This window comes from Myxocyprinus asiaticus, chromosome 46 (assembly GCF_019703515.2).
Source record: "Myxocyprinus asiaticus isolate MX2 ecotype Aquarium Trade chromosome 46, UBuf_Myxa_2, whole genome shotgun sequence".
NCBI classification, from domain to species: Eukaryota; Metazoa; Chordata; class Actinopteri; order Cypriniformes; family Catostomidae; genus Myxocyprinus; species Myxocyprinus asiaticus.
The window spans coordinates 20,056,785-20,081,550 of NC_059389.1; the positions used below are offsets into that span (position 1 = coordinate 20,056,785).

General features: G+C 37.7%; 1 protein-coding gene across 2 annotated transcripts in view; it reads right to left on the bottom strand.

The window, feature by feature from the left end:
- LOC127436156 (nuclear receptor ROR-alpha A) overlaps positions 1–24,766 on the bottom strand; it is a 451,968-nt gene that overhangs the window by 87,539 nt on the left and 339,663 nt on the right. The window contains exon 1 of one of the 2 annotated variants that reach the window (XM_051690118.1): positions 13,506–13,646. The exons of the other annotated variant lie outside the window; for it this stretch is intronic. Coding sequence (XP_051546078.1) covers positions 13,506–13,536 — 31 coding nt within the window. The 5' untranslated portion in view covers positions 13,537–13,646. Of the gene's footprint in view, positions 1–13,505; positions 13,647–24,766 lie in introns of those variants that run through there. 2 annotated transcript variants of the gene reach the window in all.

Genomic DNA, 24,766 nt, shown 5'->3' on the forward strand with positions numbered 1-24,766 from the left:
TCAGCATCCAGCTCTGTCTGAATGTATGTTATGTTGTAATTTAAACAGTAAAATGAAAATATTCTGAAAAAAAGAAATGGATGTTCTACTATACAGAATGTTTTCAAATTTCCTCCGCAACATTTTTAAAGGACTGTTTACACACACAGTGAATTTTAAATAAAGTTTGATTTTGAGTGAAGCAACACATCTGCCAGTACCTTCAAGATGGCCACCAGGTAAGCAGATCTCTTTATATTTCTTCAGTTAAACATTCTCTTGTGAGACTGCGTACACGACAGTATTGATTATCATTACCGACACAGGTAGTTTCCACATTTAGAAAAATGTTAGATTTAAACATTTTCTATAAAAATATACTACATTAATGTCTAATTATGTACACTGAGTAAAATGTTGCTTAGTCATCATGGCTTCTTCATTGTTAGCAAAACATTCTAAGGTTCCTCATCCTCCGCAACACCATTCTCCCTTACCAGTACAATTTAAGGCCAGTTGCGATAGAGAGAGCTTCTGTTTCGGTAATGAGAATTTAATCATACAGACTATTTTTAAATATATATTATGAACTATTAATTTAAATATTATTTACTAACTGTTGATATTTTCTTTATGTCCTGTTTTATTTCAGGCAGTCAGCAAGTGACAAAAAGAAAGCTTTAGCGAAGGCTAGGCTGACAAAATTCAGAGAAAAAGTTTACACCAACCCAGAACTGCTGGAAGAGTACAGAAGGAAGGAGAGAGAGAGGTTAGGGGTTGGAGAGGTTACAGCAAGAGTAATCATATATATATATATATATATATATATATATATATATATATATATATATATATATATATACACGTATATATACGTATAGTCTATAGGAAGCCTATGTCCTCATACAGTATCTATAGGAAGTCAGTACCCTTCAGTGTTAGGAAGTCTACACATGCGAGCGCGCACGTCCACACACACATATACACACACACACACACACATGTTGATGCAGATATCCTTATGAGGACTCTCCATAGACATAATGATTTTTATACTGTACGAACTATAAATTCTTTCCCCTAACCCTAACCCTAATGTCTTTAAGCCATTCAGTCCTTATTATAGGATGTGTACACACACACACACACACACACACACACACACACACACACACACACACACACACACACACACACACACAGTTTTTAAGCCATTCAGTCCTTACTATAGGATGTATACACACACACATACACACACACACACACAGAGTCTGTAAGCCATTCAGTCCCTATTGTAGGATGCACAAACACACATACACACACACATGTTGGTGCAGCTATCATTATGAGGACTCTAAATAGACATAATGATGTTTATACTGTACAAACTATAGATTCTATCTCCTAACCCTAACCCTACCCCTAAACCTAACCCTCACAAAAAACTTTCTGCATTTTTACATTTTCAACAAAACATCATTTAGTATGTTAGTATAAACCACATTTATAGCATAATACCCTTGTAATTACCAGTTTATAACCTACAAAAATAAACCACTTAAACCTGCCCACACACACACACACACACACACACGCACACACGCACACACAGAGTCTGTAAGCCATTCAGTCCCTACTATAGGATGTGTGTACACACACACACACACACACACACACACACACACACACACACATGCATGCACAGTCTGTAAGCTATTCAGTCCCTACTATGAGGGAGAAAAAATCTGGTACTACTTTGACGACATAAAAGCCATCATCCCAGAGCCACAACCTGTCACATACTCAGCTCGACACTTCTGTGTGTTGTCTGAGATCTGGGCAAAGTACACAAACAAACATGTGTAAGACACTGGAATTGGAAGGGGGATAGATTCCCAGATTCTACACATCTGCTCTTGTTAGCATGGTTGTTCAGAATTAATGCACTGTGACAAGTATTGACAAATCAGAATGTGGTATTTGTCCTAGGTGGTCTGTAATTTTTCAGTGCCGTGGTAAAATGGTTTACGTCTTTTTAGCATATGTTCTAATGTTGCCCTGTTTAGCCCTGTTCTAATGTTTTTGTATGTGCTGTTTTTATTCTGCTTTTAGCCTATGTATGTTATGTACTTTTGAAGCACTGCAAAATGAAATTGATTGAACTTGAATCCATGATTGTGCCAATATTATCTCATTTATTTTCTATATTAAATGTTATGTTTTTAACCATACCTCAGTCCCAGTATACTTATTATCATTACCGAAATCATCAACCTCATTTCTGAAACGTATGTATCATTACCGCAACAGGTGTTCATTTAATGTTGATTTAATGAATGGAAAAAAATAGTAGTTGGCTTTTAAATGCATGTGCAGAATCTATACACTATGTTCTTTCAGGTTTGCCACATCATTTTGAAAATATGTCAGGTTTCAATAAAATATAAAAAAATATTAGGTTGTAGATTGCGGAAGGTGTTGCGGTAATGAGAAAAAACAGTCAAAATCAAATAAAAATGTTAATTTAAAAATATATATTATTTCAGAGTTTCAAGTAGCTGTGCATGACTGTTAATAATAAATTTTTAAAAATGTGAAAATGTATTAGCTTTCCTAATGGTTCTGACGTTTTCAGACTGTTGCGATAATGAGATTTTTAAGGACTTGTTTTGGAAAACGTGTTCAAAAAGGTGTTCATTTGTCAGTAATTGTTTTTAAATTAACGCTCACAAACACTTCAGACCTTGTTACTAATGCCTAAAAAGGAAATTTGTTGATGCAAGTCTTTTTAAAAATGTCATGTTTGAAATCTTTGAAACCAATCGCTCATATACCTCAGTGGATTCTTTGTACCTGAACTGTGTGTAAAAAACATGCAGAATAATGATCATCAACACATTGTATAACATGATGGTAATTCAATACAAAGGGTGAGAGTCTTACTCATATAGGCAAAATATTATCCACGTCTGCTCAGCAGAGTTCTGACAAACGTTGTTTCTTTCCTGCTCATCTGGGATCGCCATCATACGCTCAAAATGTAACCTTCAATACATTAGGATTGAGATCAAAATTGTTCCCAGATCAGTCCCCATGGGTCAGAAGTAACTTGGCAAGCCCCAGAGGTCTCTGTTTATGTCACAGCAGGGTCATAAATGAGTGAGAAGAGAGGAGACAATCAGATTTCATCTACCTCCTCTGGGTCTCCCTCTGTCTCTCAATTTCTCTCTCTCCAAACACAAACAACCACACTCTTTCATGCATGCCAGCAGTGCAGATAAGATTACCGGCAAACCCTCTGCAACCCTTTCTGACTCTCGTCAGTGAAAACAGGTCAAGACTATGAGCTCAGAAGAAAGTTGACACCAGTCCGAGGGAACCGGGATAAGAGATCTGACATCTTCAGGGGAGAATGAGCAGGTTTGTCTCTGGGTTTATCCTCTAAAATGATTTGATTTACCCAGGGATTAATAGCATAAAAGCACAGGTTTGCAGAGTAGGGCTCCTAGGAGCTCCAGGGAGCAGGGTGGTCGTAGTCGGCACTGGGAGCTTCTGGCTCACCTGTTCAGGGACAAGGAGGCTGCCCAAGCTCTGATCCAATAGACCTGAGTTGCTGTTTCACGCATTTCCATTCTTTTGTTTTTGAGTTTGACAAAACGCAAAATCAATAATGCTTTTTCTCCATTTCCTCTTTGATGCAACTTCAAAAGGCCAGTGGACGGCTCTCAAAGAAGTGTTCAAGAGAAGAAAGAAGGGGCAAGAAAGAAGATAAGGAAAAAGACACCCTCCAGATATAAAAAAAGCAAAGAAAAGAAAAACTGAAGGGGCAAAACATCGTGCTTGGAATTGAAGTTGTAAGAGAAAAGCCCAGTGGATCTGGGAGCACCTTCAATCACTGCTGTGGTTTGCCACGTTGAACCCGTGTGAATGAGAGGAAAGGGCACTGCAATCTTGCACGCCAATCTCATTGCCAGCTGCACCAGGAGGGGTCAGCAGGGTGGGCACAACGCATACACAGCCCTAACACACACATATTGTGCAGTTACTGCTGCATTTATCTCTATACACACAGCTAATAAGCAGCAGTAGTTCAGTCAGGGTGCACCTTTCACCCAGCTCAGTGTTCTAGCACATAGAGCATTTGTGCATGTGTGAATTTCATGTGTGCATGCTCTGTGTGTAGGTGCAGCTGGACCTGTGGTGAATTTGTTATCAGTAAAGTATGTTGAGAAGGAGAATCCTGGCAGGCCTGAAATACATTCTGACAGCCAGCGACATCAAAGGCTTTCTTACGATCATGCTTTTAAATGTGGAGCTGGAGTCAACGTAGAAAATTACTCCAAAGGCGTGAGACGTTTGTCCGTCTGAATATTTACATTGCCTTTTAACAAAAAACAACACCTAGTGCTTCATGAAATCTGCAGAAAATGGTTAACAATTAGAAGAGATATATGAAGCTAGGTTAAAATGTTTATGGTCAACATTAAACAACATTTTCAGCCCACTTTACTTCTGTTATGCAACATTTTTCCTAGTGAAACAGGATATTCAACTGATTTAATCCACATGGTGTTCCATACCAGAGTTTGCAGCAAATTGTGGAGGACTTCTCCCTTCCTTAAACACTGAAAATCATAGTTTGAATCATTGTTTGAATCGTGCATAATAAGCGCAAATTTAATTGTACAGGGACAGAAGCATTTGATGTAACAAGGATGCTTTTTTGGATGTGAGGATGTCTTGCCTGCCAAGACAGTGAAACGAGACTGGCACATGGGATTCATGCCAAACTGTCCGAGGCGCCAGGGCTCAGATGTAGCGTGAGGATGGGTGTGTCCGTGCGTGGCATGGGTAACCAGAAGAAGTGCCAGACTACAATCCTACAGAGAAACTCACTCTCCATCTGTTTTCCACTCTCTCTGTCTCTCTTACCATCTCCAGACAGTCTGGTTACTTGTCTTATTATACACACACACACTTTCTCTTTCTCTCTCTCTCTCTCTCTCTCTCTCTCTAACACACACACCATTGGAGCCAAATCAAAAATCTATGCTCTCAATGGCCAGTCAATATCTCATTAAGCAGTCACCGTGCCCAAGTTGGCAGGTAATGCATTTCACAGCTCGAAAAACACACTCATAGACACCCTTACAGTCTCTCTCTCTGTCTATTTTACTCTCTCTCTCTCTCTCTCTAACACACACACACAAACACACAAACACACGTCACACACTCTAATAACCTGTGGAAATGGCAATCCGTTTCTTTTACAAGTTGTTGTGGTGGAATATGGTTGCTCAAACCCCCCAAGGAAAAGAATGGGAGACAGTGTGTGTACTGTATGTGTGTGTGTGCAGACTCTAAAAATACAAAGCTCACTTCCACACATCCTGGATTGATCCCTTGGTTTCATCCAGTCCTGTCTTTTGGCAGGACTAGACTATGGATTAAACTGTGGATTAAACTTGGGTGCTTTACTGAGCTGCAATGAATAAAAATATTAAAGTAACCTCATTGTGCAAAATTCTGGCATGGTATAGGCCAGAAACATCCCCAAATGTGTTTGTGAAAAAAGTATGCAAACATGAATGCTTAGCAAAAGAATTGCAAGCGTGCAGGTCCCATTTTACATACTTAATTTGTGTTCTTGCTTTAGTGTGATTAATTATATTAAAAATAATGCATTAAAAAAATATATACAATTATCATGCCTCCTGACCCCTACATAAATTCTGAAATAAAAGTATGCATTTTCCTATAATCTGAGTGATTCAAGTTTGAAGTACAACTTGCAGGTTTTTACGAGCTGTGTCAGCAGGGGGCAGTCAGCAAACATCACAAGCAGCACAGTCAGAGACTGAGAGCAGGTCAAACAGACCTTGACAGCTGGATGAAGTAAAACAGAATGCAGGGGTCTCAAGATGTGATTTTCGAAGTTTCAACTACTTTTAATTTGACACAGCGGCCTGAAAAATCACTGTTTATAATGCTGAAAACCAGTGAACACTCCAAAAGCATCCGGTGTATACAAACAGTACAGTATATATATATATATATATATATATATATATATATATATATATATATATATATATATATGTGCCCGAAGCCGAATACCTCATTTGGAAAGGCATGAATAATGACTGCAAATGGAATAACGGATTCATCTGAAAAATATAAAACATATTTGAATGCCTGATTATCCAAAAAGCACAAGGATAAACATTTCCAAAATTACAACGAATTTATGAATCTGTGCAGCCAATATTTCTTAAGTGTAAACTTTATGAACGAAAATTCGCACTTTGTGATTTCAGATTGGTTGGGCGTGGCGTGGAAGTAGAGGCGTGGCCGAGCGCTGGTTTGTGAATGGAGAGCGAGGACAGGAGGAATGAATGGTAAGGACTCACACCTGTGCGTAATTTCTCTGACAGCTGTTCTGTGTTTCAGTGAGCAGGGTTGGAGAAATAAATGGGAGACGAGAAGCTAGGAGGGAGAGAGAGAGACGAACCTGTGTGTGTGCCACTGCTGAAAAGCAAACCGCGTGTGAATTTTAAGTTGTAAAGAAGTGTGAATAAAACTTACCTTAGACTGTTTAGCCGGCTCCCACTTCCTCATTCCTATACCCACAAGAGTGTGTGCTACACGCGGTCTTAACTCGTTTGTGGTCTCTGTTAATTGTGCGCGCCTGGAGTTTGTCAAGTGTAACATTAACTAAGATGCAACATCATATACACTTTCCACTTCTTGAAATATCTATGTTAATGAATCACACGATACAAACATTATTTTCATGTATGTATTTATAGCCTAAACCTGAGCATGATGTTAAATTCCTGACCTGAAGTGATTTAACATCTTTCGTCTTTCTGTCACTTAAAGTTCACCACATTTATATCCACATCAACGATTAATAAAAAATAAAAAAAAAAAGTTAAAATGCTCCATAAAGGTTTAAATGCTGCATAGTTTATTCATCTATTAGGAATATTGCTCCTTATGTAAAACAAAGAAACTGAAACATGCTCTGTCTTTTCTTCTTCTTCTTTAAAATGTGCTACATTTGAAAATGTTAAGTGTTCTTGAATTCTGGTAAGGCGCTATATAAATGTAACATTATTATTATTATTATTATTATTATTATTATTTAAAGAGGCCCTATTATGCTGTTTGGGGTTTTACCTTTCCTTTAGTGTGTAATATAACTGTTTGTGCATGTAAAAGGTCTGCAAAGTTACAAATCACAAAGTCCACACCTAAGGGAGTTACTCTCTTCCACAGAAAACACTGCTCCTGAACTGCCTGAAACGCCTGGTTTGCAGTCCAGCCATTACTTCCATGACATAGCTATGTCACTATGTAACATATTTGCATAATGCCCACCTCAGGAATGCACTGCTCAGGAAGCCTCAGAAGCTAAAACTCGATTATGGTAAGGGGCGTAACATTTCCGACACACACTCTAAGCGGTTGACCAATCACAACAGTCTGGGCCAGCTGACTAATTAGAGCAGACTGGACTTTTCGGAAAGGGGGGCTTTATAGAGACAGGAGCTACAACAGAGCGTTTCATACAGAGGGTGAAAAGAGGTGCTGCAGCAATGTACAGTACGAGAAAAATAATGAGTTTTTTGAACATAAAAGCATGTAAACCTATTCTACTAGACCCCAAAAAATAAATGTACGAACCTTTAAATGAGCATAATATGGGCTCTTTAACTAAATAAAGGTGTTCTGCCATAAAAAGTCCTGATAGACTTACGGGAGTTTCACCTGTTTGTAGGCTATATTGATTTTATTTTCATTTAATTTTATTCAGTGTTTGAATTTGTATTTATTATTCACTGCAAAATGTGTGCTTGACATATCAAATTTTGCTTGACACCTCTTGCCTCCACAATAATGTTGTTATACATGCACAGACAAACGAAAATTCTGTTTCATGCAGATATTAATATCTGAAATACCAGGAAAAACCACAACATATTGTATATACAGCATAAACAGCATACTTAATACAGCATGAATCAGCTTAAACACCGGTTGGAAGGGCGGAACCTTTGTAAGGTGTCCGCCTGGACACACACACCTGAAACACATACAGCAGTGATTCAGTGTCAGTGATAAAGTGATGTGGAAAGGAGCTCTTGACGCTATTTGTTGTACAAAACAAGCCAGATGTTTTTGTCTGCAAGCGCTTTTCACGTGGAGTTCAAAGTGGCGCTTGACGCTGGCTTTAACACCCTGATGCGAATCATGAACGCGGCTTCATGATTGCTGTAACAAACCGGATAGCCACAGCCTGCCAACTGATTAATACTGTGGAGGATGAGAGTTTAAGAGAGTTAATGCCTAGAGACTAGTTCTTGCAATTAATCTTGTTCTTTCAATTAGACTTTGGGAAACGTTTAATGTTACTTGAATTGGTGCTATTTTAATGCATTTTTATCTTTATACTGTGGAAGGCTTTGTTTGGCAAATGTTTATAAAGCATTATATCCGCAATATAATATAATATATATATATATATATACACTGTATATATATCATAATAAAACATTATTGTTTTGTTTTCTTTCCTAAGATTGAAATAAATTCATTTTGACAGGAAAATAAGTATATTTATAGTCAAATCTGAGCACTTTCAAAATTTGTGATTAATCGTGATTAACTATGAAAAATATGTGATTAAAAATGTTAGTCAACTGACAGCACTAATATATTATTATTTATATGCGATTATTGTGATTTATGCGATTAATTATTCGGTATGTCATGAATTAATTCGATCAATAGTCCTAATAAAAAGACAAAAACTGACTACAGATGAAGACAGATGGTAATGCTCATTATAGCGCCCCCTTGCTGCAGCACTAAGAATACATTTACTGAATTGCATTTCACATTTACTGTAGGAACACAAAAATAAACTGAAATTGAGCTTGCATAACTACTTGTGCACTTGTGTTCACGTACTTGCAAAAAGTGTGTTTTAGGCTACAGTCATTAACCATAATGTCTGGTCCACTTTGCATAACAAGAAACGCTTGGTTAACAAACATGTGAAAAGTCTGTTTCAAGCCATCGTCTTTAAACACAAGGCTTGGTCCAAATTGTAGCTTATCCTGGCCAAAAAACTACACTTGGACACGAAAATACCACTGGAGTGACATGTAAAATGACCGACCACAGTTTATTGTTTTAATGTGACAATTATGGTGGTCTTTGGGCATGCTATGTCTGAGGCTGACACTAGTGCTTGTTTAAATGCCGAAACTTTAGGCTGTCGATATGTGTTAAATGTTTCATGTGAACAAATTTTGCGTTCATTAGCGCCATATGCAGTGGCACTTACATATACATAGAAATGACTCCATCCCTCCGTCTACACAACTTTCCTGCAAAATCACAGCAGAAATAGTCCACTTAACACTTCACGCTGGCCAGTAATCTCGCTCTATTTTTAACCCTCGCTGGTGGGCTTTATTTTTCCTTCACCTTAATCTGATTTTGCCTGCGCTCTTTCTGTCCTTTGTGGCTAACTGGATTATAGTCAATCTTGTTAACCTCTGCTGTGCTGTCGAGTTGCCCAGAGAATCACACTAGTCAAGAGCACTCTACATGCCCACAGACTAAAGAGAGAGTGGTAACAAACCACTAACGTTCACTTCAGTATGCAAATGTTATTTGCTTTGAATTTGTTTGTAAAGTACATGCACGTTTATATTCAGTCTGGCCTGGGGTTTTTAAAACACGTGAGGTAAATTCTTGTCATATACGTTAATAAAACTACCATTAACAGATTTCAAAAAGCAATTCTCGAACGCTCTCGCACTTTACCTCTAATTGAAGGGTTAATTACCACCCAGATGAAACAAGCCTGTATTTTTTTTGTACATCAAACAACTTTAATAATGTAATTAATATTTTGAGTTTGCATCTAAATTGTGTGGAGCAGGCTAGCTCATTTGCATAGGGTAATGAGAGGGATGTTTCCATTACAGGTAATTAGGTGCTTGAGAGGCAAAGGTATGGTGAAGAGGCTGGGAAAGAGGAGAAGAAAAAATTCAGTATTGTATGACAGAATAAGGAGGTGTTAGCATCTGTAATGACATGCCTGTCAAATGGCTAGCAAATGCTTAGTAATTGGCAGATATCAAATAAATGTGGTTTCATGGCAAAATCAGTGTTGCAGTCAGTTCAGTGCTTTGAAAATGTGTATTATATTTGTAATATTATTATGAGATTAAGCTCTAGGAAGCTATCTAAACAACATTTTACGAATGCTCTTTCCATTTCCTCGTTATTCAAACCAGCAACTGCTACTGTTCTTGGTCAGATGCAAAACGAGTAGCAGTGTTTGATTTTTCAGAAGAAGAAACCACATCGCCTTCTCAAAGATGCAGTAGATCCATCAAATAACATGCAGGCAAATAGTTAATTATGTAGTAACACAATGGATTACAGCAAGACTATAATATAAAACCAGACGAAAAACAGTAACATTAATTCTATTAAGACATCTATTAAACATCTATTTGAAAAATAAACTTTTGTGACCATTTCCAAATGAAATCATGCACAAATACAAGATGTTCTCGATAGGAAACATCCAATACTACAAGATTCCGGCAAAATATTGTGATTGAGTAAATTAAAACAGTATCAACTGCTCTAAAACTTTAGAATATCAGCGAAGAACGCTGTGAACGTGTTGTGGAAATGTTTTGGTTCTAAGATTGTGGATTCCTCCAGTCTTCCAGATCTCTATTTTCAGTGTATCAGCCTCTCCAGAACAACACACATATCAGACCCGGGGTCAGGGGCTATCTCATACACCTGCTTCAGCTCAAAAACTCACACACACACAGACACACACACACAGACACACACATACACATACACATACACACACACACACACACGTTGGTGCGGCTATCCTAATGAGGACTTTCCATAGACATAATGATTTTTATACTGTACGGACTATAGAGTCTATCCCCTAACCCTACCCCTAAACCTAATCCTCACAAAAACCTTTCTGCATTTTTAAATAAAAAACAAAAAACAAACATCGTTTAGTATGTTTTTTAAGCGATTTGAATTATGGGGACAATAGAAATGTCCTCATAAACCACATTTATAGCATAATACCCTTGTAATTACCAGTTTGTAACCGAATTTTTTTTTTCCTTATAAACTAAACCCAAACCCAATCACCCACCCACCCACACACACACACACACACACACACACACACACACACACACACACACACACACACACACACTTGTATGATCTTACTGTATCTATGGCAGCAGCCTAAAAACCCTCTGTGCATAGGCACTCTAACATCAGAATCAGAATCAGAATCAGAATGAGCTTTATTGCCAAGTATGCTTACACATACAAGGAATTTGTCTTGGTGACAGGAGCTTCCAGTGTACAACAATACAAAAACAATACAAAAACAGCAGGAAGACTTAGATAATAATAAAAAATAAAAAATAATGATACACATACGTACAGACACAAACATACATACATACATACATACACACATACATGCACACACACACTCTCTAACGCATGCAAACACTGAAACCCACACACACATGCTCTGACAAGATGTGCACATTCGGCTTGCTGGTGAAGGTATGAACGAGCACATCTGAACACTGAAAGATCTTAAAACTTGCTCATAAACCGATCATTTACATCATTAGTCTATGCACGTCAACGCACTTGTAATTACTTGCAAAATGAAGTTAGAAAATTTGCATAAATATTTTATTACCCTATATCCACATAAATCTGTGCATATTCATGCCATATCAAAAATGCATTTTGATACGGCATTAAAAAAAACAAAAAAAAAAACATGCATAAACACATAATGTACACATTTGAGTGTATTTAACTGATTTTCTGCACATTGATGGTCGAGTTATGGAGTGGTTCGATGTTTTCGTAATGGAATAACTGGGAGTGCAGTGGAGGTGAACTGTTGAAAAGCTTTCGGAGGGAGATACACAGAGTGTGTGTGATGGAGAGGAGTGGTGTTACCACGGCTCAACACCAACATCCATTGCTTTTTCCACTTTCAACACCTCTCGTCTAATGCAGAATGACAGCTAAGAGTGTATGTGTGTGGAGAGAGAAGAGGGGGTGGGTGGCCGTACAGTGCATGTAAGTATGGAGTGTTAATAGATTTGAGTAAGTGTTTGTTTGGGTGTAATTCTTTTTTTTTTTCTCAGTGTATATGTTAGAAAAAGAGTGACAATTCAAAATAGAAATGAAAGATTAAAGCATGTTACACACATAGACAAAACAAGCTAAATGTTGTGTTTTAGTAAGTGTTTCAGTGTAAATGTGTTTTTCGATGTATATATTTGCAGAATGACAGTACAAAGTACACAAAAAAACCCTAAATGTTTTGTTTTAGTAAGTGTTTCAGTACAAATGTGTTTTTAAATATATATATATATATATATATATATATATATATATATATATATATATATATATATATATATATATATAGTATACATACTGTATACATACTATATATATTTGCAGAATGACAGTACAAAGAAAATATTAAATTTCATTACACAAACAAACAAACAAAATCTTTGTTTTAGTATATGTGCATGAGAGAGAAAAAAGAGAGATGGACCACAAAAGAGCAAGTTATCTGGCCCAGGGGTGGCTTATGTGTGTTTGAATGTGTGTCATGGATGGCGGGGGTTGGGACCGCCGAGAAGGATTACAGAGGAAGAATCAACACAACTATAGTAATGTGGCGCTCTCATCACTGTTCACGACCAAAAAAATAGGTCAGTGGAACATGACACACGCCAACGTCACCCAAACGACCAGCAGCAAATGCGTCCTGCGTCCTGACTCCAACTCTCCAGTACCTTACCTTTGACAACACACATACTCTCGGTCCGTCTCTGACTCGGGGCAAGAAGATTACAAGAAGATTCCCTTGTGTTTTCATGCATAACCAAAAAAGAAAAAAAAAGAGAAGGAAACTTTGACCACCTTAACATCAACAACACCACGTAGAAAGCACAACTAGACCCGTTCTAGGCAGGTTTCCTGCATAAAATGAAATATTCTGTTTGTTTTCCATTTAAGCCAAGAGACTGGGTTGAAAATTATTTATTTTCTGCTCAGGAACAGAAAACCAGAGAGCAGCTTAACAGCATTCTTTTTATATATGTTCAGCAGCTCTCAAACACATATTTCTTATTTCCCTCAATAGCTGGAATAAAATAACTAACCTCATTTCCTTTGCAGAATAGAAATATATGACTGCACAGACAGAGCCAGAACTTAATTCCGCCGTAATAAACACATGCACAAACCAGCAGCACTCTCTCTCTCCCTCTCTTTATCTCTTTTTAAACAAGCCATTCAAACGGAGAGTTGGCTGACTCTGAATAAAGCCCTTTGCAGCTCTACTTGCTTGCAAGAAAAGGAAGTTGGCAAAACCCCAGCATGCTGTCTCCTCTTACCTTTCATAGCTGAAATCACAAAATACATCATTAAGCCCGGCAGTCCATAGGCGAGCTGTTTTGCGAGTGCTAGCACGAACCCTCCACTGCTGTTTCAGCAGCAGCTGGCCAGCATTGCTCTGCCGCTCAGCTGCGCTTGCATGACCACACCAGAATCCATGTGACTCTGACATCAGCGCTCCCTCTCCCTCAGGCCCCGCCCCTGGGATTTGATTGGCAAAGGAGGTGGCCAATGAGAATGGAGGGGCAGGAGGAAGGAGGCTGGCTCTTTTCCTGCGGGCTGCAGTGGATGTAACTGATGGGATAGTTTGGGGGGTCTGTCACCGTCTCTCGCTCTTTATCGCAAGCAAGAGGGAGTCATAACAGTAGCCCAACACCAAACAAGTTTTCCTTTTATGTACCTTCGGACAGGGTGGTAGGGTGACTGCAAGAATGTTTAGTGGAATTCAAAAAAGGAATGACATGGTCAAAAAGGTCAAATGGCAAAGAATGAGTGAATTAAGCTTTTTTATTATGGATAAAATAGTTGGAATTTGTTATAGGCTAGATCTTAGTCAGGGTAGAAACCATATTTAATTTGACATGAAATAAAATGGGTCTGCGAGAAACAGATGTACAGTTTGAAAGACATATTTTCAACTGAACAAGTACAACCTGACTAAGGTCAAAATACTGGTACTATAAAGTGATACTATTTGAGGAAAAATAGCTTTAGCTAAAAAAAAAAAAAAAAAAAAAAAAAGGAAACATTTTAGGCAATTTTCCATCTATTTCCTCTTTGCATTGCACATAGGCTATTTAACATAGGCTGTATTTGAAGTATGCATACAGTTTGAACCAAGTCCATTCTCTCTCATTTGTACCCATACATCGAAAAAGCAAGCTCTGACGCTGATTTACACTACCGGTCAAAAGTTTTGAAACACTCTATTATATATATATATATATTTTTTTTTTTTTACATTTTAGAATAATAGTAAAGTCATCAAAACTATGGAATAACAAATGGAACTATGGGAATTATGTTGTGACTAAACAAAATCCAAAATGAATCAAAACATCTTCAAAGTAGTCACCCTTTGCCTAGAATTTGCAGACATGTACTCTTGACATTTTCTCAACCAGCTTCTTGAGGTATCACCCTGGGATGCTTTTAAACAGTATTGAAGGAGTTCCCATCTATGTTGGGCACTTATTGGCTGTTTTTCTTTATTATTTGGTCCAAGTCATCAATTTCAAAAACTTTTTTTTATTTATTTATTTTTATTACATTTTAGTTTTATAATGAAATAAATGAATATGGTGGCACAAGTATATTTTTGTCAACAAAACTAATTTCAAACATTTAAGCATACGCCTTCAGATCAAAAGATTTTTAAGATCGTGAGAAACATTTCAGTCAAGTGTTTCAAAACTTTTGACCGGTAGTGTATATACACCTATAATGTTGCTATGTTCCTAATGCTTTTGGCCATTTTTTTAATCCATGCCAATAAAGCTTTTGAATCTGAATCTAAATGAAAGGGTAGGTGGATGTGGCATAATAATAATAATAATAATAATGTCTCATCTTGGTGTTGTGGCAGCAATCTCTCTTTTCCTATGTGCCTATTAGACAGGCAGATGAGACTGCAAGCAAAGATGTTTCAGAGAGAGAGAGAGAGAGAGAGAGAGAGAGAGAGAGAGAGAGAGAGAGAGAGAGAGGGATCCTGGTCGTTCCTCTGACCTCCCTCCAGGAGGCTGGTTTCATCCTTTCCTCACTTGCTGCTCTCTGTCCTGCCTGCTGCGAGAGACACTCACACTGGCTGCCCTGGCAGCTGAGCTGCAGAAGATAGCAGGACTGAGAGAGACTCATACTGATCCCTCCACCACACAGTGACTGTCTGATGAGTTTCACTATCTTGCCATCCTTTTCATTTTCTCTCTCCAGTGCTCCGTCGGAGACCCCGTCCCATCCTTCGCCCCCCTTGCGATCTCTCTCTCTCTCTCTCTCTCTCTCTCTCTCTCTCTCTCTCGCTCTCTCTCTCTCTCTCTTTCTCTTTCTAATAATCTGCTCAGGGGTCTCAGCAGCTGGCAGATCATGATTCTGGTCTTAGAGAAAGCTGGATCTGGCCAAAAATCCAGCTCCATTTTGAGTCTAATAAATAAGCCCCTGCTCTTTTCGTCTGCTCTCTGGACTAACGTGAATCTGAGATAGCCTTATTTTAGCCCTCTAATAATATATTTATATTGAACTACTATTATCTTAAAACAATATATTCCATTGTGGCTCTTTTTTATGTATATGTAAATAAAATGTTAATTTCTGCACTAGCTTCTGTATTACTCCAGCTACCATTAGAAATTAACAGTGTGATACTGCGGATATTGTTGGCTTTTGTGTGATGAATTGCTTATGTTCCTCATTTTGAAGGTCGCTTTGGATAAAAGCATCTGCTAAATGACTGCTAAATGTAAATGTGATCATTCTATTACAAAAATGAACCATGGTATCCACAGTTTCCATCAAAATACTGTAGTTACTACAGTCATTTACTATACGAAAACTGTGGTAAGTTGGTATAAGCCACTAGGGGTGGGTAAAAATATAGATTTTCCGATGCATCGCAAACTTTATTTGAACAATCTTGATACGATTCTTATATCCCAATATCGATCTTTTACTCTATGCGCAGCCCTACACTACAATGAGAGGAAATCACTCCCATTTGCAAACCAAATTTCGCGCTATGCAACTAAAATGTATATATTTGGCAACTGGCTGGTAAATGTTCAGATTTCACTCACCAGTGAATGAATTGTGTAGTACAGTGGTGGAGTATTCAGCAGCAAGGTCTTTTCACTGCGTGTTGAGAGTAAAAGTTGTTCCATGTAATGCGTGTCCAAAGAGGAGATCCACGCGACCCATTTGTCATTGAATAATGCTTCTTTTAATACCCATTCTGTTCTCTACAGTCAGTTGTTGATCACAAACAAGAGAAAATAAACATTTAAATCTAATCATGCATGGCACCAAGGAGTCTCTCTCTCAGTAACATGCGCTCGTCTACAGATGCTCTTTACAGAAATGCTGGTTTTGTTAAAGAGACAGTACCGGTTTAAACAACATGTTCAACAAATCATTGTAAATAGCTGAAAATAGTACAAATTATACAATTAAACAAAAAACAGAATTAAACAAAACATAGTAATTTATTGATTGAATACATGGATTTGTTAATTTAAAAAAAAAAGAAATTTGACAAAAATGATGATTTTTTTTTATTTTATTTTTTTTTATAAAATATAATTAGTAAAATTAATATTTTCATAATGTACCTAGTTAGAAGGTCCCCTGTATATTTAACAGCATTAGCTGGGAGATAATTTATTTCATATGTAAGCAAAAGGGACATTATAACTAAAATATACCCATATGAACCGATTTTGAATCAAATCGAAAGATTGTGAATCGGAATCAAATCGATAACCACAGTCAATAAAGTCAACATGAAACTGCATTCACAACGCATTTTACTTCCGCACTGTTACATATTTCTGAGTAACAATACAACGGTATTGAATGAAACAATAAAATATAGGACAGGACTACGGTTGGATAATGAAATGTTGATGATATTATTGATACACTATTTAGCACAACCTAGCTGAAAATATAGGTATAGTTCCAGAGCAAGTTATTACATTTTGATGAAAGATCACGAAGACAACATTTTCTTTTTCTTTAAACATAATGTGTACTGATTAAATGTGCACAATAAAACCAGGAACTTGTATGAAGTAAATGGAGGTCAATTTTGATTTAATGTCGAAGAAAAAAAAGAAAAGAAAAAAGCGAGACGAACATATTCCATTATTATGGTTTTACAATGGTAACAATATCTTTAGTAACTATGGTATTTTTATGAAAACTATAGTTATTACAGTACATTTTTGCAATGGTGTTTTTATTTATTTATTTTTACTATGAAAATTACTATTTACCTGGATGGCTGTGGCTGCTATGCTAATTTAACACTAAATGAGCAGGAATAACTGTGCCATGAATTCCCTGAATAAAAATAAATAAATAAATGCAAATACACCCCATCCGATGCCATAAATCTCCAAAATTAGCATCTGATCATGACCTCTTGCGTGTTCAATTAGGGGCAGGTGAAAATAAATTAACTCATGTTATGTCAAGACTAATCCATCAACGTCTCCACTTAATAAGCAAAATATAATTTGGAGTGGTGGTGGCGTAGTGGACTAAAGCACTGAACTGATAAGCCAAAGCTTGTTGGTTCAATCCCCAGAGCCACCACCATTGTGTCCTTGAGCAAGGCACTTGCTCAGGTTGCTCCAGGGGGATTGTCCCTGTGATAAGGGCACTGTAAGTCACTTTGGATAAAAGCATCTGCCAAATGCATAAATATAAATATAAATAAAATATATAAAGAATTTCCCCACCTTGATTATCAAATGAGGTGTATCATAGCTGAAAATTAGTAGGCGTAAAGTTGCATTAGCAGCTGTTTAGCTTGTGTCACGCTTTGGAGTTAGCATTAGTGTTAGCGGTGGGCTGTTAGGCCTCTTTTAAGCTACTGTGTTTTTGACTGCGTGGTGCTTGCATTCTTTGAATGAGTCAGTCCAACTGCAGCTTGCGGTAAGTTTAAACTGCTTCGCTCTGTTGTGATACTTGAGGTCGACAGGCAAGCAACAGTACTGTGGTTAGAGCAGGAGGTTGCAGACTGCTGAGAGTATGGCTTTTAGAAAACAGCTTGCTGTAGCCTCTGGGCAGTGCAGTTGAGCTGTGCACATTTGTACGCGGAACAGAAAAGGCTACAACTTTGCAAAAACTAATGCAGCGTGTTTTCATCTCCTAAACCTTTAGATCTGAGCAAGATAACCCTAGTTTAGACTACAAGTGAGTTATCAGTAATGGTTAAAAAAAGATCTGTGGTTTCCAGAGAGAGAATAACAGATGAAAAGGAAGGTGGAACGTTTGTCTTATGGTTTATGATGTACTGTGTGTGCACGTGCGCTATTCTACTGTTTGTCTGCAGCTGAGGGTTTCTGTAGCTCATACCATGACTGAATGTTGAAATGGTAATGTTTCTAAACTTTTATTACCACATATACCACCACTACGCCATTGGTTATATAGTTGATAATGGTGAGTATATCAGAAAACAAAAACTGATATACAAAGGCAATGACATTGCTAGGTATGGAAATCAGCAGGGACTTGGCGATATGCTATTATAATGATATCGGAGCTGTGATATGATAATATTGCTATTATTACGATATTGCAACATTTATTCTCATTAATCTTCAAAAGGTATTTGGTGCTTTGCACAAGAAGTGAACTTCCTGCTTTACTTCATTGTAGAATCATATAAACAGCATAGAGTGTAGGTCCGGCAGCGTAGGATAAACAAAAAACAAAACAAACAATACAAAACCAAACAAAGCAAAACAAACAAAACACACAAGAAAACAAAACAAAAGGAAACAAAATGCAACAAAACTAAACTACACAAGATGAAACGAAACAAAACAAAACGAAACTAAACGAGAGAGAGAGAAAAAAGTTAACTTTGGCCTTTACTCTCTCCAAAAGGCAACTTTACCAAGGCATTCCATGGTACAGCATGTCAAACCTCACTCAGTAATTTCCTAGTATGTCCCCAATCAGTCACTGGAAACGTCAGCATCTCAGAGGTGTCAAAAATCAAACTGTGAAGATTTCCAACCAGCACTGGAGGAATTAAGTGGTGTTTATGACAACAGCTGCCACCAGACAAGCCTCATCTTTTCCACTCTGTGCCCAGGAATGCATTCCCTCCCTTCCATTACAGCTTTCATAACCTTGAGCAAACCTGTGGAGTTGGATGTAGAAGATCCATATGTAGAAGATGTCACCTTTTCTCAGTGTTATTATATTGAATGGCTTTATTGTAAGCAGTGACGCTTTATCATCTTTGGCCGAGTTGCACATATTCCTGAACCAACGTCTTTGTCAATCCTCGTATCCTTGCTCATCCTTGTCGCATGTCATTTAAATCACCCTGTTTTGCCTCCATCTTATAATCTGATTCTGTACAAGGTGTTCTAACACATCCAATATTGGGCCAGCATGGGTGTATCACTTCCCAGCGAGGACCAAAGGTGGACTCTGTCAACCCTGTTTCCTGTCTGTCTCTGTATAAACACAACAGCCCTAGTCAAGTGTCTGACTCTCCACCTCCTGATTAATTCAAGCAAATGTATTTATTGTAAACAACCCCTGTGGGATGGAATTCAATTGAGAGGGGATGCAGAGCATCCACTGGTGCCCCCGAGGAGCCAGGCGGAGGACTGCAGCCGATAATGGGCTCATTAGCAGTCTGTCAGTAGCCATCCCACGCACAGGCAGAGCGAACAGCAGCTGATCCTCTAGTCTCTTTAACTCCTGCCTCTCTGAAACACTGAAACTGCTAGCTCCTTAGAGTTTAGAAAGCTTTTTTTCCCATCTTTAGAATCTTTTAACATCTACAGTAGCTAGCATGTCACTGAAGATGACATGAAATCAAAATGTATTCTTTTTACGTTCTTATTAAATGTTCCAGGACTTACTGAGCATAATCCTTCTGTGCATGTTAGTCGAAAGAAACAAAAGTTTATTGTAATAGGCTTTAAAAAATGTCCAACCCAGAATGAACGTTAATAATGTTTTTGCAAACTGAACTCTACGTGCCACATTCTACATTTTGCCGCAGTTTCCTGGTGAAATTAACACTAGAGGCACTTCAGCAACTGAGCGTTTTATTCACCTTCACAAAAATCTTGAGTACAGTGATTTTTACATTATAAACACATATTTTTCACTCTATTGCTTACACACTGCTATGTTGATAAAAAACTTTTACTCAAGTGCATCATTTGAAAAATACATTTTAACGCATGTACTACAGACCCACCAAAATGTACACACTTATTCCAATGTGATTAGCTTCCGTTCTAGCTCACCTGATAGAGTGTTGGACTTTGGACTTGGAAGACCGAGGCTCCAGCACAGCCAAGTACGCATGCTGACACTTGAGCCGGAAGTGTCATAGAAGCGACATGAAATGATGTGGTTGCTTCAGAAAATGTGCTTTTCATGTTGCATTTGCTTTCAGGACACTATTGGTTATGTTTTGGTTAAAGTTTTTATCTAGCATTTTATCTCACCTTAAAAACCTTGTGCGATTAAGACACCATTTCACTCACTTTTGGCGCCACTTGCTGGACAGTTCACTGAGAAACTGCAGTGAAAAGTGTAATGAAGCACATAATTTTGTCTTGCAAAAATGTTGCCACGGTCACGTAATTTTCATGAGATCAGGCTGAAAATGTCACAACTTTCTCCACCTTTTCTGGTGATGTAACCAAGGCTGTGTGACTTCAATTTTAACCAATAATATCACAGCCTAACATTTCAAGAGCCAGTGAAATCCTAATGGATAAAATCAAGTCCTATATTATTTCTAGGGATGTACAAAACTACATATTTCCACTAGTTGGCTAGTTGGTGTCAAGGAAGACCTGTATAACCAGCTGGTTTAGGGTAATTCCCCCAAACACCAATCAGACGCAATTCTTAAAGGTATATGGACCCTTGCTAACAATAACAGTAACTATTGGACTGTCAGTGCAATAAATCCCTCTCTGAGAAGTTTAGTCTCTAAATTCTGTCTGAGGGGTCGTTCACATAGGAAATGACACATTCTTCCGATTGCACTGTTTTTTAATCCTTTGTCTACGTATCCTACAAACTGAATCAGATCGATGCATTTGGAGCATCTAACTTTGGTTACAACACATCATGGGCGGTACTAGGATGCAGTATTTGGATCCTCATTTTGATCCTTAAGGTGCAGTCACACATACCTTTGCACGGCAAAATTCCATAGTAGAAGATGGTGTGGGTGGCTGCTGTGCGCATGTGAAATCACATAACAAAAAACTGCCAAGCTGCCTCTTTTTAATGCTGCACTTCATACTCTCGCAGAGTGAAGCTGAAAAGAAACTTGCCGCTGAAATGATATCCTTGTCCATTCAGTGTAGCTGTTTACAAAGCACCGCACACACAGATGTCACTGCCAAACCAAGCAACTTCCTATTGGTCAACGCAGTGAAAGTTCATCGCAAAGTTCACTCCACGCGAAATCCGCGAGGGGAAATTCTTTGCCACTGGAAGTCCACTGCATGAAATTCGCAATCGCATGGATTCCCATTGAGATGACTAATGCAAATGTATGTGTGACTGTGCCTTTAGGGGTGGGGCACAAATAAATCTAGTGGGGCAATGCCACCCTTATACCAGACCATGCAACACATCTTTCTAGTGTTCATGTTATTTAAAAAAATAACATTTTCATTTTTACATTATTAATCGCATTAAATGTGCTACCTTGACAGCCCTATAGATACAAGATAAATTGATAAATTGCTTTGGATTAAAGCTTCTGCCAAATGAATAAATGTAAATGTACAATAAAGCTATATATATATATAAAAATAAAAAAAAAAACACTAGATAAACTGACTAGTCGACCTAACAAACTAACTCATTGACAATCCTGACCAGGTCAGAAATTAAGTGTGGCTTGGGGCAGAAATGTCACAAAAAATGCTCCTGAAATTCAAAATGTGGGGGCAAAAAAATAAATAAAAAAATGCTCGTAATGACTTTTATCTGATATAGTTCTTAATATTCTATTATAGTCCTAGTTATGCATATTATGGCATAAAATATGAGTTGATTTAATTCATAGGGTAAGCGGTAAGAAAGGTATTTGTGAGAATGTGTATTAACTAATTAATTCAACTGACATATCTGACAAACAAATGAGACACAGTTTTTTTTTAAATGGTTAGAAAACAAATATGCCCTCATAAATGTAAAACAATGCCCCTTAAAATCAAATTCATTGGGAAAATATGGCCCCTTTATATAAAAGTTAATTTCTGACACTGATCCTAATTATTTCCCAGAAATATGTCACATTATAGAAGGTAAATGTGTTGCAAATGTTGTCTTAAACACTATGGTAATGCCTTTTTGCACCCTGATTAGACTACACTGCAACATTGTCACAGTTTGAGGTCCCTTGTACCAAAAGTATCCAGTAATGTACTATGTATTATGTTTCTCAACACCCTACCATCTTATTACAGCACATCTGTGTGCTCCAGTCACCTACACTTTGTTTCAAAATTCATTGTATGTTCCTCTAAAACCAGAGAAAAAGAGAAGAGAATGAACGCTTCACAGAGGTAGATGCCACATACATGACAAGAGCTTCCTATACTAGAGATCAAAGATGGAACTAATATCAGTCTATCAACAACATGCCAACAATAGCATGATCACCGAGTCTTAAGTTACATGCTTTATCTGAATACTGTAAAGCCAAGTGTTTTCTGTCACAGACCACCCTGACTGGAGAGAGGACAGATATATAAAGTGGCACCTTTCTCTCAGTAATTCAGAGAGAGACTGTGGCAGCCAGTTCCTGTAAGCTTCAAACCATTACTGAATTAACAAGTCCCCCCTAAATACACACTGAAAAACTTCAATATAGATCAGTTTAATATATACTCCGAAGAGTGCGGGGGCACAATATCAAACCGTAAGCGCACGAGCCCGTATAAAACAATCATAAACCAATTTAGAGCCATTCCAGGCAATTTCCTGTGGCTTCCATCTGAGAAGAGGACTTCAATAAATCACTCCGACAACAAGGGGAATATCTATTTCCAGGATAAATAGACAAGACTATTGGGCTCCTTTTCTTTGAAAGAGAGGGAGACGTTACAGAGGGAGTTCAAATAAGAGAAACAGTGGAAGGTTTCAGAGATGGTGAAATTGGCATCATGGCACTCAACTGCCTAACATCTCCTTTTGTGTTCCACAGATGAAAGGTCTTACGGATTTGGAACAACTGTAGCCGTAAATGAGTAAAATGGTGAGTAAATGATGAGAGAATTTTCATTTTTAGGTGAACTATCCCTTTAAACAACCCTATATAGCAATATTTCAATCCAGCATTGAAGCTTGCCATGAACAGGAAGTGTTTGGTTTCTGATTTGGTCAGTAGTACTTCATATTCATGGAGAGCTCTGGATGACTGGTTCTTGATCCAAAATACAGAGACGAACATGAATGGATGCCTGAAAACAAAGGTTAAACCCAACATTAATGGCTGTGTCTAGATGGTAAACTGCATTCTGTGTTCTGCGAAACTCTCATGAAATGTGTATTTGCTGCTACCAAGGTTAGGGTTAGGGTTAGGTTTAAGGGTAGGGTTGCTGCGGGACTCCAAATAAACACAATGTATGAATGTTGCATGCAAATGTTGTAACATGTTTTACAGAATGAGGGTTACCATATTGGCACGACCAACATAAAAATAATAAAAAAAAGTGCTCCCACTAGCATCGAACAGAATTAAAAAATGGGCCACTTTCTTCGTTAGCACGGCATATAATGACACTATGCTCCAAAGAATGACTCAGCCTCAGTTTGGCAAGCAATTACCTGAAAATAGGCCAATGAGATTGGTTTCATTTCAAATTTTAGATTTCACTTTGGGAAAAGGTTTAAAATAAATTATTGCCAAATACCCACTTTTATACTAGAACATTCTTAGTCTTCATAAGCTACGTATCAATAAAGTTACATTTTCACTTTTTACTTTTTTAAACGCAGTTGTATGCCCTTTATTAAAATGACACTTCCCCCAAAAAATTCAATTCCGTCTCCTCCAAACCAGTATGCTGTTATATTTCCGTGGACACGATAGGAGTATTTTTGAAGAATCCATACATTTTCGCTGTAGCTCTCAAATATGGCGCCATTAGACATGTCGCAGCAGGTTTGACAATGATATCTGGTCAAGAGACATGAGGAAAAAAATAACAGCATGCAGGTTTGGAATGACATGAGGGTGAATAAATAATGACATCATTTAATTTTTAGGTGAACTATACTTTTAAACGACCCTATACAGCAGCATTCCAGTCCAGGATTGAAGCTGGTCATGAACAGGAAGTGTTTGATTTCTGATGACCCATTTCTTTCATTGGTTGGTCGATAGCAACTCCTTTTTATGTAGAGCTCTGGTTGATCGGTTTCTGATACAAAATACAGACATAAACAAGACTGGACAACTGAAAACAAAGACTAAACCCAACATTAATGCTCGTGTCTAGATGGTTACCCATATTCTGTATAACTCTAATGGAGT